The sequence below is a fragment of the Montipora capricornis genome, chromosome 3 (genome assembly GCF_036669925.1).
Source record: "Montipora capricornis isolate CH-2021 chromosome 3, ASM3666992v2, whole genome shotgun sequence".
Lineage (NCBI taxonomy): Eukaryota > Metazoa > Cnidaria > Anthozoa > Scleractinia > Acroporidae > Montipora > Montipora capricornis.
In genome coordinates, this window is record NC_090885.1 from 16,944,102 (window position 1) to 16,956,601 (window position 12,500).

At 43.7% G+C, this 12,500-nt stretch overlaps 1 protein-coding gene across 1 annotated transcript in view; it reads right to left on the reverse strand.

The window, feature by feature from the left end:
• Positions 1 to 10,406: 10,406 nt before the first annotated feature.
• The window catches only part of LOC138042403 (interleukin enhancer-binding factor 2-like), a 23,660-nt gene continuing 21,566 nt past the window's right edge, over positions 10,407 to 12,500 (reverse strand). Inside the window, exons 16-17 of the mRNA XM_068888283.1 lie at positions 12,393 to 12,417; positions 10,407 to 10,787 (exon numbers count right to left, since the gene is read on the reverse strand). Coding sequence (XP_068744384.1) covers positions 10,600 to 10,787; positions 12,393 to 12,417 — 213 coding nt within the window. The 3' untranslated portion in view covers positions 10,407 to 10,599. The remainder of the gene's footprint in view (positions 10,788 to 12,392; positions 12,418 to 12,500) is intronic.

A 12,500-nucleotide genomic window follows, 5' to 3' on the forward strand; every position in this document is an offset into this window, starting at 1 on the left:
ATACAAAAGCGTCATCTTCATATACTAGTTCCTTGTAGATCTGATCTTTGGAGCAGGTCTTTGAGGTTTTAGTATACGTACTCCCACAATCAAACTCTCTTATGTACAAAGTTGGTGTAGGACATTCAGACCTTTTGTAACCTAGTACATAATTATTTCAACAGACATTTGTACTCATCGAAACCTTGAATTGGTCACGATTCATAGCTCTAACCCACGACAAAACATCACTGTTATTCCTGGCCGGGTAACTGAAATATTAATATTCCAACATGAGGAAGAATCTTTTGCTTCTCTGGGTACTTTCGATTGTTGTCACAACCCTATACACAGCGCAATGGTCGCCACTGTCTTGAAATCTCAACAGAATTTATTTTATAACAATAACAAACTTGATGTACAACGTCAACCATTTGGCAAGAGCACATGGCAAGCCTAAAGCCTTAATGCGCATGTCGCTAGCATTACTAAGCAACCATGCAATATCGACACATCTCCTTTTTTTTAAGGAAAAACAACAAAATGAACTGGTTGAATACGATGCTTAAGCATGTTCTGTAATCTAACTAAGGAGAGCCCTAAGCATAAGTGGTCCTACGGTAAGACCAACGACTGTCCAATGTTCAAAGTTCACAGTTAACAAAAAAAAAAAAAAATCAACAGTACTAAATGTCCTCTCTATAGCGAATAGGTTTCCTAACAAGTCTCCCACTTGAGGTTCTGTGTTCTGGAATCGCGTTCTGATCGCTTGCATCAGGACTGGCGTTGCTGCTTCCAGGAACGTCGGTATCCTCCACCTGGACGACGTTGGGAGTAGGCTCACTGTTGATATCCGGAATTTGGGAGTCGTCCCCTGATGTGTCATAACAAGTGGGTGTAGGTACCTTTCTAAGATGCCTACGATTTCTTCGCAATCTTCTACCACCAGTGTCTATGATGTATGACCTGGGACTGTGGTCTTCACGGACGACCTTAGCTTCTGTGGTCCACTGCTTCTCGTTATCCAGCTTGGCTCTGACCCAGTCTCCAGGCTGTAGCTTTGGTAATTCTCTCGCGCCATTCCTTTTGTCAAAGGACTCCTTGTAGCCCCGTTTGGCTTTGATATCAGCTCTTTTGATTGCTGTACGGTTTGGAAGCTTTGGCTCTAAACTTTGGTCAGTGTTGGAAGTGTAGTACGTATCAGTCTTCCCATGATCAGCTCTGATGGTGTCTTTCCAGTTGCTGGGGTTGGGGTTGCCCGACAGCCCATAAGCGCAAGGAATGGATCTTCCTGTTTCAAAATCCGCTTAGCGATTCGCACGCCACTTTCTGCAGTACCATTTGCCTGAGGATGATGCGGGCTTGATGTGGTGTGTTTGAATCCGTACTTTGCTTTGAACTCATCAAAGTGTAGTGACTTGAACTGTGTACCATTGTCACTTATTAGTTCCTCCGGAATTCCCCATCTTGCAAACAGTGACTTCAGCTTTTGGATGACTACTTGGCTTGTTGTCTCAACTAGGCTTAATATCTCAATGAACCTTGAATAATAGTCCATCACTACTAAGGTACTTCTGACTGGCTAACTCAAACAAATCGGTAGACACCTTCTGCCACGGTCTATCAGGTAGGTCGGTGGTCATCAGTGGTTCCTTTCTTTGTGATGGTTGGTTTTCCTGACAAAATTGGCATGACTCCACCTTTGCCTTGATCTGCTTAGAAATACCCGGCCACCACACAGAAAGGTTAGCACGTTCACGGCACTTTGTTATACCCTGGTGACCTGTGTGAATGCGCTCCAGTATCTCCTCTCGCATGTCTGCAGGGATCACTATTCCATCATCATATGTTAATAAACCGTTGCTCATTGACAAGTGTCCACGAGAATCAAAGAACTCTTGTATCTGGAGGGGAACTTTTTCCACATGGGTTGGCCACCCTTCCAGTGTGAATCCCATCACTTTCAGGAGCGGGGCATCCTTTGCACTTGCTTCTCTAATTCTCTTAAGCTGATCACTTGTGGCTGGCCTTGTAGATTCAACCAAGTCTACAAATGCCTGAACGTCTCCTACCGTGTTGGGTTCCTGTCCTAACTTACACTGAGGGCTTCTAGACAGAGTATCTGCCACCACCACCTGCTTGCCAGGTACATGTTCTGCTTGAGGATTGAACTGCATAAGGCGCATTAGAAGCCTCTGGCATCTTAGCGGTGTTTTATCAAGATCTCTCTGGTTGACCAGTGGTACCAGAGGTTTGTGATCTGTCAAGAGCTGGAAACTTGGAAGCCCCACTAGATAACGTGATAGTCTCTCACATGTTCACGCTGCTGCCAGACACTCTTTCTCAATTTGAGCATGTCTGACTTCAGTCTCTGTGAGTGTTGGTCACTGGGACCTTGCATCAGAACCCCGCCAATCCCATAACTACTAGCATCTGCACAAACAACAGTGGGTATCTTAGGATCATAGAATGCTAACACTGTATCGCTTGAAATCATTTCTTTGACCTTGGTAAACGCAGTTTGCTGGAGAGGTCCCCAAGTCCAAGCTGTATCTGACTTTTGTAGTTCGCTCATTAGATGCATTACTGAAGCAAGGTTGGGAATAAACCTCCCAAGGTAGTTAATCATGCCAATCAGTCTGCGTAGTTCTGGAACATTGGTTGCGGCTTCGAGCTCCGTAATCGTCTTCACCTTCTCTGGGTCTGGACTTACACCCTCGGCACTGAGAACACGTCCAAAGTATGTTAGCTTGTTTTTCTTGATCTCGCACCTCTCTTTGTTCAGTTTCAGTCCTGACTCCTTAATGACTTGAAACGTGTTCTGTAAGTTCTCATCATGTTCTTCGGCAGACTTCCCATACACAATAATGCCATCCATAATCACTTCACAACCTTCTCTATTCTTTAACAGATAACTCATTAGAGACTGGAAAATTTCTGGGGCAGACGTGATTCCAAATGCAAGTCTTTTAAAACAGAACCTACCAAACGAAGTCATAAACGTGGTCAACTTGGCACTATCTGGATGTAGAGGGATCTGCCAAAATCCACTGGACGCGTCAAGTTTGGAAAAGTACTGGGCACCAGCGAGTTTGGGCGCGATATCTTCCAAGGTAGGAAGTACGAATCTTGAGCGCTTCACTGCACTGTTCAGCCTTCTTAGATCGACACAGGTCCTGAGCTTACCATTACTTTTATGTACTGGTACCATGGGTGCACACCATTCTGTCGGCTCTGTTACTCTTTCGATGACACCAGCTTCTTCCATGCGCTTGAGTTCCTCTTCTTCTTTTGGCATTAAAGGAAAAGCTATTCTTCTTGCTGTGTTGATACAGTAGGATTGGGCATTCTCATCCAGTTGGATCTTAACTGGCTCACACTTGAACAAGCCTATATCTTCAAACAACTCAGCATCCACCTCTTCTAATCTTGCAACTAAACCCATTTCACAAGCTGCTTCACGACCCAGCAAGTTACTTGCATGTTCTCCACTGATTACAAAAACATTGAGTTGGTACTTCTTGTTGCAATGTGTCACTGCTGTTGTAAACTGCCCAGCGCACTGCAACTTGCCTCCTGCACTGAAAAGGGCTTTCTTCGATGCACGTAACTTGGGCTGATTTGGTAAACTATCAAAGGTAGACTTTGAAATGGCGGTAATATCTGCACCTGGATCAATTTTAAACACCACAGGCTTACCAGTGAACTGGACCTTCCATTTGTCATCCTGATGTAAATCACTTGACAACACACCTAAGAACCAACGACCAGCACTGCTATCATTTGAAGCACTACCACAACCACTACTATTCACTTCGCTCACCGACTTGGACCAACAAACAGCTGCAAAGTGACCCACCTTTTGACATTTCAAACATCGTTTATCTTTTGCTAAACAGTGTTCGGGCTTTGAGTGGTGAAGAGCGCATATCCCACATTTTTTTTTTTTTTGACCCTGTGTTTGGGATGGATCCTCTTTCTTTCCTTTTCCCTTTTTCCAACGTGGATTAGACGCTTTCTTCTTACTGTGCACCTATTCAACATCTTTCGATGCGAGGGAATTCTGATCAGTAACCTGAGACTTGACCATTTCTGACTGGCGAGCTATTTGAATCGCGACTTCCAGCGTTAAATCCGACTTTAACTGCAATTTCTGCGACACACCTTTATCCCGAATTCCAATGACAATTCTGTCCCGTATTTGCTGATCACGGCTGTCCCCAAAGTTACAGTGTTCGGCTAATTCGTAAAGACTTCGTATGAACGATTCGACTGTCTCCCCTTGCTGTTGGATCCTTTGGTGAAAACGTGCCCGCTCGTGAATTATGTTCCGTTTTGGCACGAAATGTTCAGTCAAATTTCTTCAAAATCACGTCGAATTTTGCATCATCTCCTTCAGTCAAGGTAAAGGACTTATACACATGTTCTGCTTCTCTTCCCATTGTGTAAATGAGAGCACTGACTTGCACGGCGCCTTCCTTTTTGTGAAGTTTCGTCGCGAGTCGAAATCGCAGGAAATTCTGCTTCCAATCGAGCGGTTTGGAAAAGTCAAATTTCTCTGGAGGGCTTAATTTCAGCATTTTACTTGTTTAACCGCTGCCACTATCTCTTGAAATCTCAACAGAATTTATTTAATAACAACAAACAAACTTGATGTACAACGTCAACCATTTGGCAAGAGCACATGGCGAGCCTAAAGCCTTAATGCGCATGTCGCTAGCGTTACTAAGTAACCATGCAATATCGACACAGCCACTAGGCATGTTACCAAATATTAATTGAATTGCTGAATTTAGAAATAGGCCAAAAGCCAGCCCATACACACGTAAATACAACTTCAGGCTTCACTGAGTTGTTTCCTCCAGACCATGAGCTCCTACTCCGGACGTATTCCTAATTTTGTAATATTATGAGACCATTTCACAATAAACCTTACGCAAGCAAGGAAGTTAATCAGCAAATCTTATCTCATATTTCACGGTTATTCAAACAAAAAAAATACACTTGCCACTTGTTAACATTGCCCAAATCGCTTTCTGATAAAACTGTGTCGAAAAAAGCGTTGACCTCTCTCCAAAATCGTTTTTTTGCACGTCGAATAAATAAGTTTGTCCCATACATTTTGAGAATTGAAATTCGTCTGCACTCACCTTTGGTGGCCAAAATTATGCCAAACAATGTTGACTCTGTCATTGCTAACGAAGCCCTTCAACAAACTAATGCGCCGCCATGTAGTCCTCGTTTATTCGTTTAATTTCTCAGCACCCTTGCAACCCACTACTACAAAACGCCTTGTTATAAAGGCGATTTGCAATGTTTGCCCCCTGGCGATCCCAGAACCCTTTGCGTATAAAGCACGTATCCGATTACTGGCAACTCATTCATTGAGTGGACTCTATATCAAAATGGCATGGACTGACACGTGACAAGGATGTGACAGCAGTGCTCCGTGCTCCTATCAGGGATAAGCCTTCGCCTGGCGCGTACAATAAATATTAACTAACCGAGCAAAAAACGGGCGTTCCTTTCGGGTTTCCAAACCCCAGAAGAATTGAGTCATTCATAGACAACTGGAGGGGCACAACCTCCGATCCCGAAATTCAGAGCGTTGTTTTGGGTTACAAGGTTCCGTTGCGTTGCAAACCCGTTCAGTTTTCTCTACCGGTTACGATTCCGAGAGAAAACGCCTACCTGATAGATGCAGAAGTGGAGACCCCCCTTGCCAAAGGAGGGCAATCAAACAGGCCCATCCCGTAAGAGAGGGTTTTTTCAGTCGTCTAGTCATAGTCCCCAAGAAGGACGGAACCTTCCGGCCTGTAATAGACTTAAGCCTCCTGAACAAGTTCGTGGAGAACTCACATTTTCAGATGGAGAACATCTCTTGCATTAAGTCCCTCCTTCAAAGAGGCGACTATATGACCACCCTAGACCTGAAAGCCGCCTACCTTTCGGTCCCAGTCCACAAATTTCTGAGGAGAAACACATGCTTTGTCTTTCAAGGCTTCTGTTTTGGCATAGTTGTTAGACAGGACTGGTTTGGAAGCTCGGTAAACATCAAAGGAGCAAACAAAGATGCCAAGATTTAAGTTGGGAAGTCCACGACCGTGCACAATCGTTTGTTTTGGGCTCATACACTATGCATGAATTACGTAACCAACACGTTTCTATTGGCTAGTTCCTAAGGGGGTGTTTACATGATACCGGTACGAGTTTCATTCTGGTACGAGTTGTCAATTTCATACCGCGTTTACATGGACGACACAAACATTGACACAGGGATGACGCATGAACCAAAACAATAATGGCGTCCAATATTTAGAAATACAACGCATGCGTCAATAGTCCCAGTCCACCACGACTTGACGACTCGTACCGGAATGGGAGTCAATGTAGCGTTTACATGATACCGGTATAACTTTTCACACCGTTATTAGAATTTCGATCCGGTTCAACTACCGGGATGAACTCATACCGGTATGAGTTGTACGTATACTGGTATGAGATTTTTCACCGGTATCATGTAAACAAATACAGAGCGATAAGTAAGAACCGGGATGAACTCGTACCAGAATGAAACTCGTACCGGTATCATGTAAACACCCCCTTAGTATGGAGTAAACAAGTATTGTGTTTTGTGCACGGTCAAGGCCAAAAAAGAGAACAAAAACCTACAACAAAGAAATTTGTCGGGTTTTATAACCATTCCCCTCGATTAACTGTGGTTTTGGCTTAAATACTGTTCCAAGGGTTTTTACCAAACTCTTAAAACCAGTAGCCGAATACTTACGCAAACGGGGCGTTCGTATGATCCTTTATCTAGACGACTTCCTTATCCTCGGTTCGTCTCTCCAGGAAGCACAGAGGAACACCTCTCTGGCTAGCTGTTACACTCTTTGAAAAATTAGGCTTCACAGTAAACGAGAAAAGTCTTGTTTAATCCCGACTGAAGTAATAAATTTCCAGGGGTTTGTAATCGACTCAACAGCGGAAACACTGAGCTTCCCAGAGGAGAAAGTTTTAATGGTCAAATATCTTTACATCAAAGCAATCTCAACTCCAACAATGTCTGCTCACCAGTTGGCAAGCCTTCTGGGCACCCTGGAGTCCTGTCGTCTGGCAATATGGCAAGTACCCCTTAATTTCAGATGCTAACAGATGCAATTGATCCAGGACTTGCACCAGTCCCAACAGGACTTCGATGTGTCAATTACGTTGGACCACAATTCCTTGGACGAACTCAAATGGTGGCTGTTGAACATCGATTGGGTGAATGGCAGTCCAATCACACCTCCAGTCCCGACCCTGTTCATAACGACAGATGCATCCAAGACAGGATGGAGTGCGGTCTATCAAGGGCATCGCACAAATGGGCGTTGGTCGGAAGACGAAAGCAGACTTCACATAAACGTATTAGAACTCAAGGCCGCCTTCCTGGCCCTAAAGTCCTTCCAAAAGAATCAGTCTCTTCGCGTGGCCTGCCTGAGAATGGACAACACTGAGCGATAGCCCATATAAACAACAAGGGCGGTATGAAGTCGGCTTGCCTCATAACTTTAACGTTGGAACTCTGGAGGTGGTGCCTGGAGAGGAACATAGTGTTGTCGGCACAGCACGTTCCCGACAAACTGAACACCATTGCAGACTCGGAATCGAGGGTGTTCAACGACAATTGCAACAGCGAATGGAAGATAAACCCTCAGATTATCTCTCCCTTTCTAAAGGAATGCGAAATCGACCTGTTTGCTTCTCGCCTGCCCGCCCAGCTTCCCAAGTACGTAAGCTGGAGCCTGGACCCAGAGGCCATGCACGCGGATGCTCTGCCAATGAACTGGGAACCCTTCCAGGGTTATGCGTTCCCACCTGTCAATCTGACCCCAATTGAATTGAACAAAGTGACTCAAGACAAAGCGGGCATCATACTAGTTGGAGACAGTACCAGGCAATGGGAATTTCTGTAGACGTTATCCAGATACTCCTTTCGGCATCTCGTCCCGCCACACGAAAAACGTACAGATCATCTTGGGGACGCTGGAGTTGCTGGTCTGATAAAAGAAAGGTTGATTCCTTTTCAGCATCTTTAGCTGACATCCTACTCTACCAAAGTGAGAAGGAGCGGCTTACCGCTCAGTTAATATGTTGCACGTTCAGCTATTTCCACCGTCCTCACCAAAGTGGATGGTAACTCTGTGGGGCAGCATCCTCTCGTTACCCAGCTATTGAAAGAAATGTTTAACAGTCGTCCTCCTAAACCTAGGTACTCCCACACCTGGGACTTAACCCTTATCACTAAATACCTTGAAAGCAATTGTCGCTTAAGCTTGCCATGTTATTCTTGTTAGCCTGCCCTGAAAGAGTCTCGGCGCTAACAAAACTGGATCTTCGGCACTGCCGCGTCCTCCCAGAAGGCGTGGAGTTTGCGCTCTCAGCTCCACGCAAACGGGGCTCCTCTGATCAACTTCCGAAGGGCTTTTTTGCTCTATTTCCTTCCAACTCCAGACTCTGCCCGGTTCACACATTACGGTCGTACTTAAAAGCCACACGTGAGATCATCCAGTGAACGAAATGAGAAATACATGAGGACCCACCCACCCTTCCCGGTCGGTGTCTTTTTGCATCATACAGGCGCCATGCAAAGGGTGCCAATATAAGACCGATAGTGCGTACTGTCCACAGCGTTGAAAGTAGAGTATCACATGTCAGCGGCGTGTAATAGGGCCGCAGGGAGTTATGGTACTACGTCTATCTGTCCTTACCTTGGGGGTATCGTTTTTTTTCTTTGTTTTCTTTAGACGTTAACCGTTAAAGAGTGATTCGTAGCACAATAAGTGGGATTCTACCTGATGTTATCTCATATTTCTCACTTCGTTTGTTTATATATGATATATATATATGAAATGGATCATATATGAACTGCGGATATGAAATCAAGTTAAGCTATAATCTTCGCAGTTATGAACTCAATTTTTGCAATAATTGCGTAAAGAAGCCAGTGGCTTCATAGCTCAGTTGGTTAGAGCGTCGCACCGGTATTGCGAAGTCACGGGTTCAAACTCGGTTGAAGTCCTGAATTTTTCGGGCTTCTTTACGAAATTGCAAAAATTGCGTTCATAACTGCGAAGATCACAGCTTGATTTCACATCCGCAGTTCATATATGATCCATTTCATATATCATTTCCATCGTTGATTCATTCCTCACGGGAACATTAGAACCCACCAATGACCAGCTCCCAACATCAGTGGCTTCATAGCTCAGTTGGTTGGAGCGTCGCACCGGTATCGCAAGGTCACGGGTTCAAACCCCGTTGAAGTCCTGAATTTTTCGGTCTTCTTCACGCAATTGCAAAAAAAATAAAAGTAAAGTAAAGTAACCATATTTAACGTCGATAACTCGTAACACTAATACAACTGAAAAACCTGGGGTCGACGGTGCGCTCATTTTACTCCCCCCCTCTCCATCAGTGCTCCATTTTACGGGTATTTAAAGCTACTTAGCTACACGGAAAGGAAAGAAGTCGAAACAAGGATGCGACATCCGGGAATCGAACTCAGGACCTCTTGCACTAAGGCCGCGTACTAACCGACTGTGCCATCCTTGGTCCTCCGTAAGTACGGAAGTATAACAATGCGTTCATAACTGCTAAGATCACAGCTTCACTTATATCCGCAGTTCATATATGATCCATTTCATGTATCATTTCATAGTTCTTATCCCAAATCGGGTTCATGATTGACTGAAGAAACATGACAAGGTTTTTAAAGTTAATAGCCCGCAAAATGCAAAAAAAAAAAAAAAAAAGGTATTTTCCTAAGATCTAGAGAGAGAACAATCATCTTTCTTACCATCTCTCCCCGGCCATTGTTTTTTTTTTTTCTAGTTTAAGCTTACGATCAGAGTAACCCCCTCTGGCATCTTCCATAACTGAACCCTCAGTAATACTCTACCCTCGAGAGCATCCATGACATGCACAATACAGCACTATTCTTGGTTTGCATCCACGTGATGAGACGGCCATGTTGGTTTGCAAAACAATAGAAAATCAGTTCAAACCATTTACAATTTTACAATAGAAAATGGCCCCACACGTTTTGCATAATAATAGCGTCAAATTTTCCTGCATTGTTCTGTACACCAACATGGCTGCCGTGACGTCAAACGCAAACCATCAACAGTCGTAAGAAGGCGAGACGAAAAATGACAATTTCAATGTCTCTCACTCAGACAGAACCGGTTCAAACCGGAAAAAAGAAAAATCAAAGAAACTGGCCATCATTGCCGGTAGCAACTATTGTTAGGATCATCGCTTTCTAACTCTGCTACTTCACTAATATCCGGATAATACGTGTTCCATCTAAGTCCGCATCAGCGCTGAGCAAATTAATTCCGAGGATTTAAACATGAGGGAAAAAAAAAGAGGGTCAACTACAATAATTATTACAACGTTTAATGTCAAAACACATTTCCGCGGTCTTGCTTGGTGAACTGCAAACAACTTACAAACAACTGCCGAATCTTCCGAAAATGGGAAGTCCCGAGGAGGTTAGTCTAAAAAAAATGATTTGGCAATTACAAGAAAAGGAAAGAAACAATTATCGTTAATCTTCCACTTCCGGCGTCATGTCTAGTTCTCCTGGGTGGTGTCCATTTTTTCCTCAACCTGTTCCTGGCTTGCCGCATCAGGTGCTTCCTCCAGCTCGTCATCTCCTTCACCCTCCCCCTCTTCGTCTTCTTGGTCTGGTTGTTTTTCATACGCTTTTGGTCCCGGTGTAACTATCACCCCTCCCCAGCTTGTCACATCTGTGTCAAGAGCTATGAAAGAATAGACGAACGATTAACTATTTCTCAATTCCTCTGATAACACGCAACTTAGAAGGAAGCCGGGAAATTTGGTATAAAGGCATTCTGAGGTGGAAAAATTCACGCACAGGACCGTTTTGTTATGCGGACTTGGTTTTCTCTGCGCTGATTTCCCCACCCACCACTAAATTCTCCAATTAAACCCTCGGCTTTTGTTTGACGTTTCGTTGCCACGTTACAGATCAATATTTCTTCTCAAATAACAGTCCAAGTTAGATGGTGATAACATCAAACTACGGCGAAAAAAATGAGTCTCGAATATCTTCCATTAAAAGTAAAGAAGCTATATCTACACATGACGTTATACAGCGCTTCATAGCTTCGTGGAAAGAAACACAATTGGTGTCCCAACTAAATGAGTCATGTAGCAGATCTCGTAACGTGCAACGTGATTGGCTCGATACCCAAGCCAAAAACAAAAGACTAAGACAATCAAGACAATGACTTAGAATCAATAGCAAGGTTACGAGAGCTGCTACATTACTGAACTAATTAAAGGTATTAATAGACCATTTTTACAGCTGGACTGGATTTAGCATGAAATGGAGGCTAATGCAGGCAAATTAACTTGCATTTGAAAAGATTTGCCCTCATTAGCCTCCATTTTATGCTAGATCCAGTCCACCCGTGAGAATTCGAAAATGGTCTTTACTACCACGTTAATTATTAATAGGGAGCTTAAGAACGCGCGTTTTTGAGACGCGGACGGAGAACATTTCGCGTGCTAGGACAATGGTGTCTCGTAGATTTTTATACTAATCATCTCTAACGGCGGAGAAAAGATACTTAGCACTATAAATGTGATTGAGTGAAGACAAATTGAAAGGGAAAACCGGCCACTTCCGGTTGCCGTCCACGTCTCAAAAACGAGCGAGCTTAAGGTCCCTTAATAGCGTTAAAGGCAAACGGCACATGTCAGCCAAAGAAATTTCTTTGGTCTTAACGAATTTTAGCCTGCGTGCAGACGTCTCCTATATGGGATGTATGCGTAACGCCATCGCTAATTGTGTTCCGGTTTCCCAAGATCTTGGGAAAGGACTGTGATTGGCCGCCTCACGGTTGGCACTGTTTGAGTAAATTGTGATTGGTTGTTATAAAAAAACTCTCATAATGTATGCGATGATTTATACAATCTAAATTTAGCGCAAAACAAATCCAAACATGTGTGATTGTTTGTTCTGTTTTTTGTCAATCGAAAAGCCGGGGGGATTTCGCAACCACGCTCAATAGCAACACGAAAGTCCGCCATCTTCTCACACTGTAGGACGTTTTTTTTAAAGTCTAGTGCACGGGTGTTATTTCATAATTTATGCAAAATCGAAAAATCTTGGAACGAGGCTGGAACACGATTAGTAATGGTGTTACGCGTGCAACAAAGGAAATAGGGAGACGTCTGCAAGCAGGCGAAACGAACTTTTCCCCCTTTTTTTTTTAAGATATCTAAAGAACTTCTCAAAAGAGAGATATAAGTCAGAAGACCAGAATTTTTCATGCTTTTATCACAAGCAGCAGGATATTAGCCATGGTGTTTAGCGGCAAAACTTCTATATAACCTACCAACTTGAGGAATTCCTTCCTGGCTCTGTTTGGGGAAAAAAAAATGAAACAATAAGTATCTCATTCGCTAGATATTCTTTTTTGCGTACATTTTAATTGAGTTGGAAG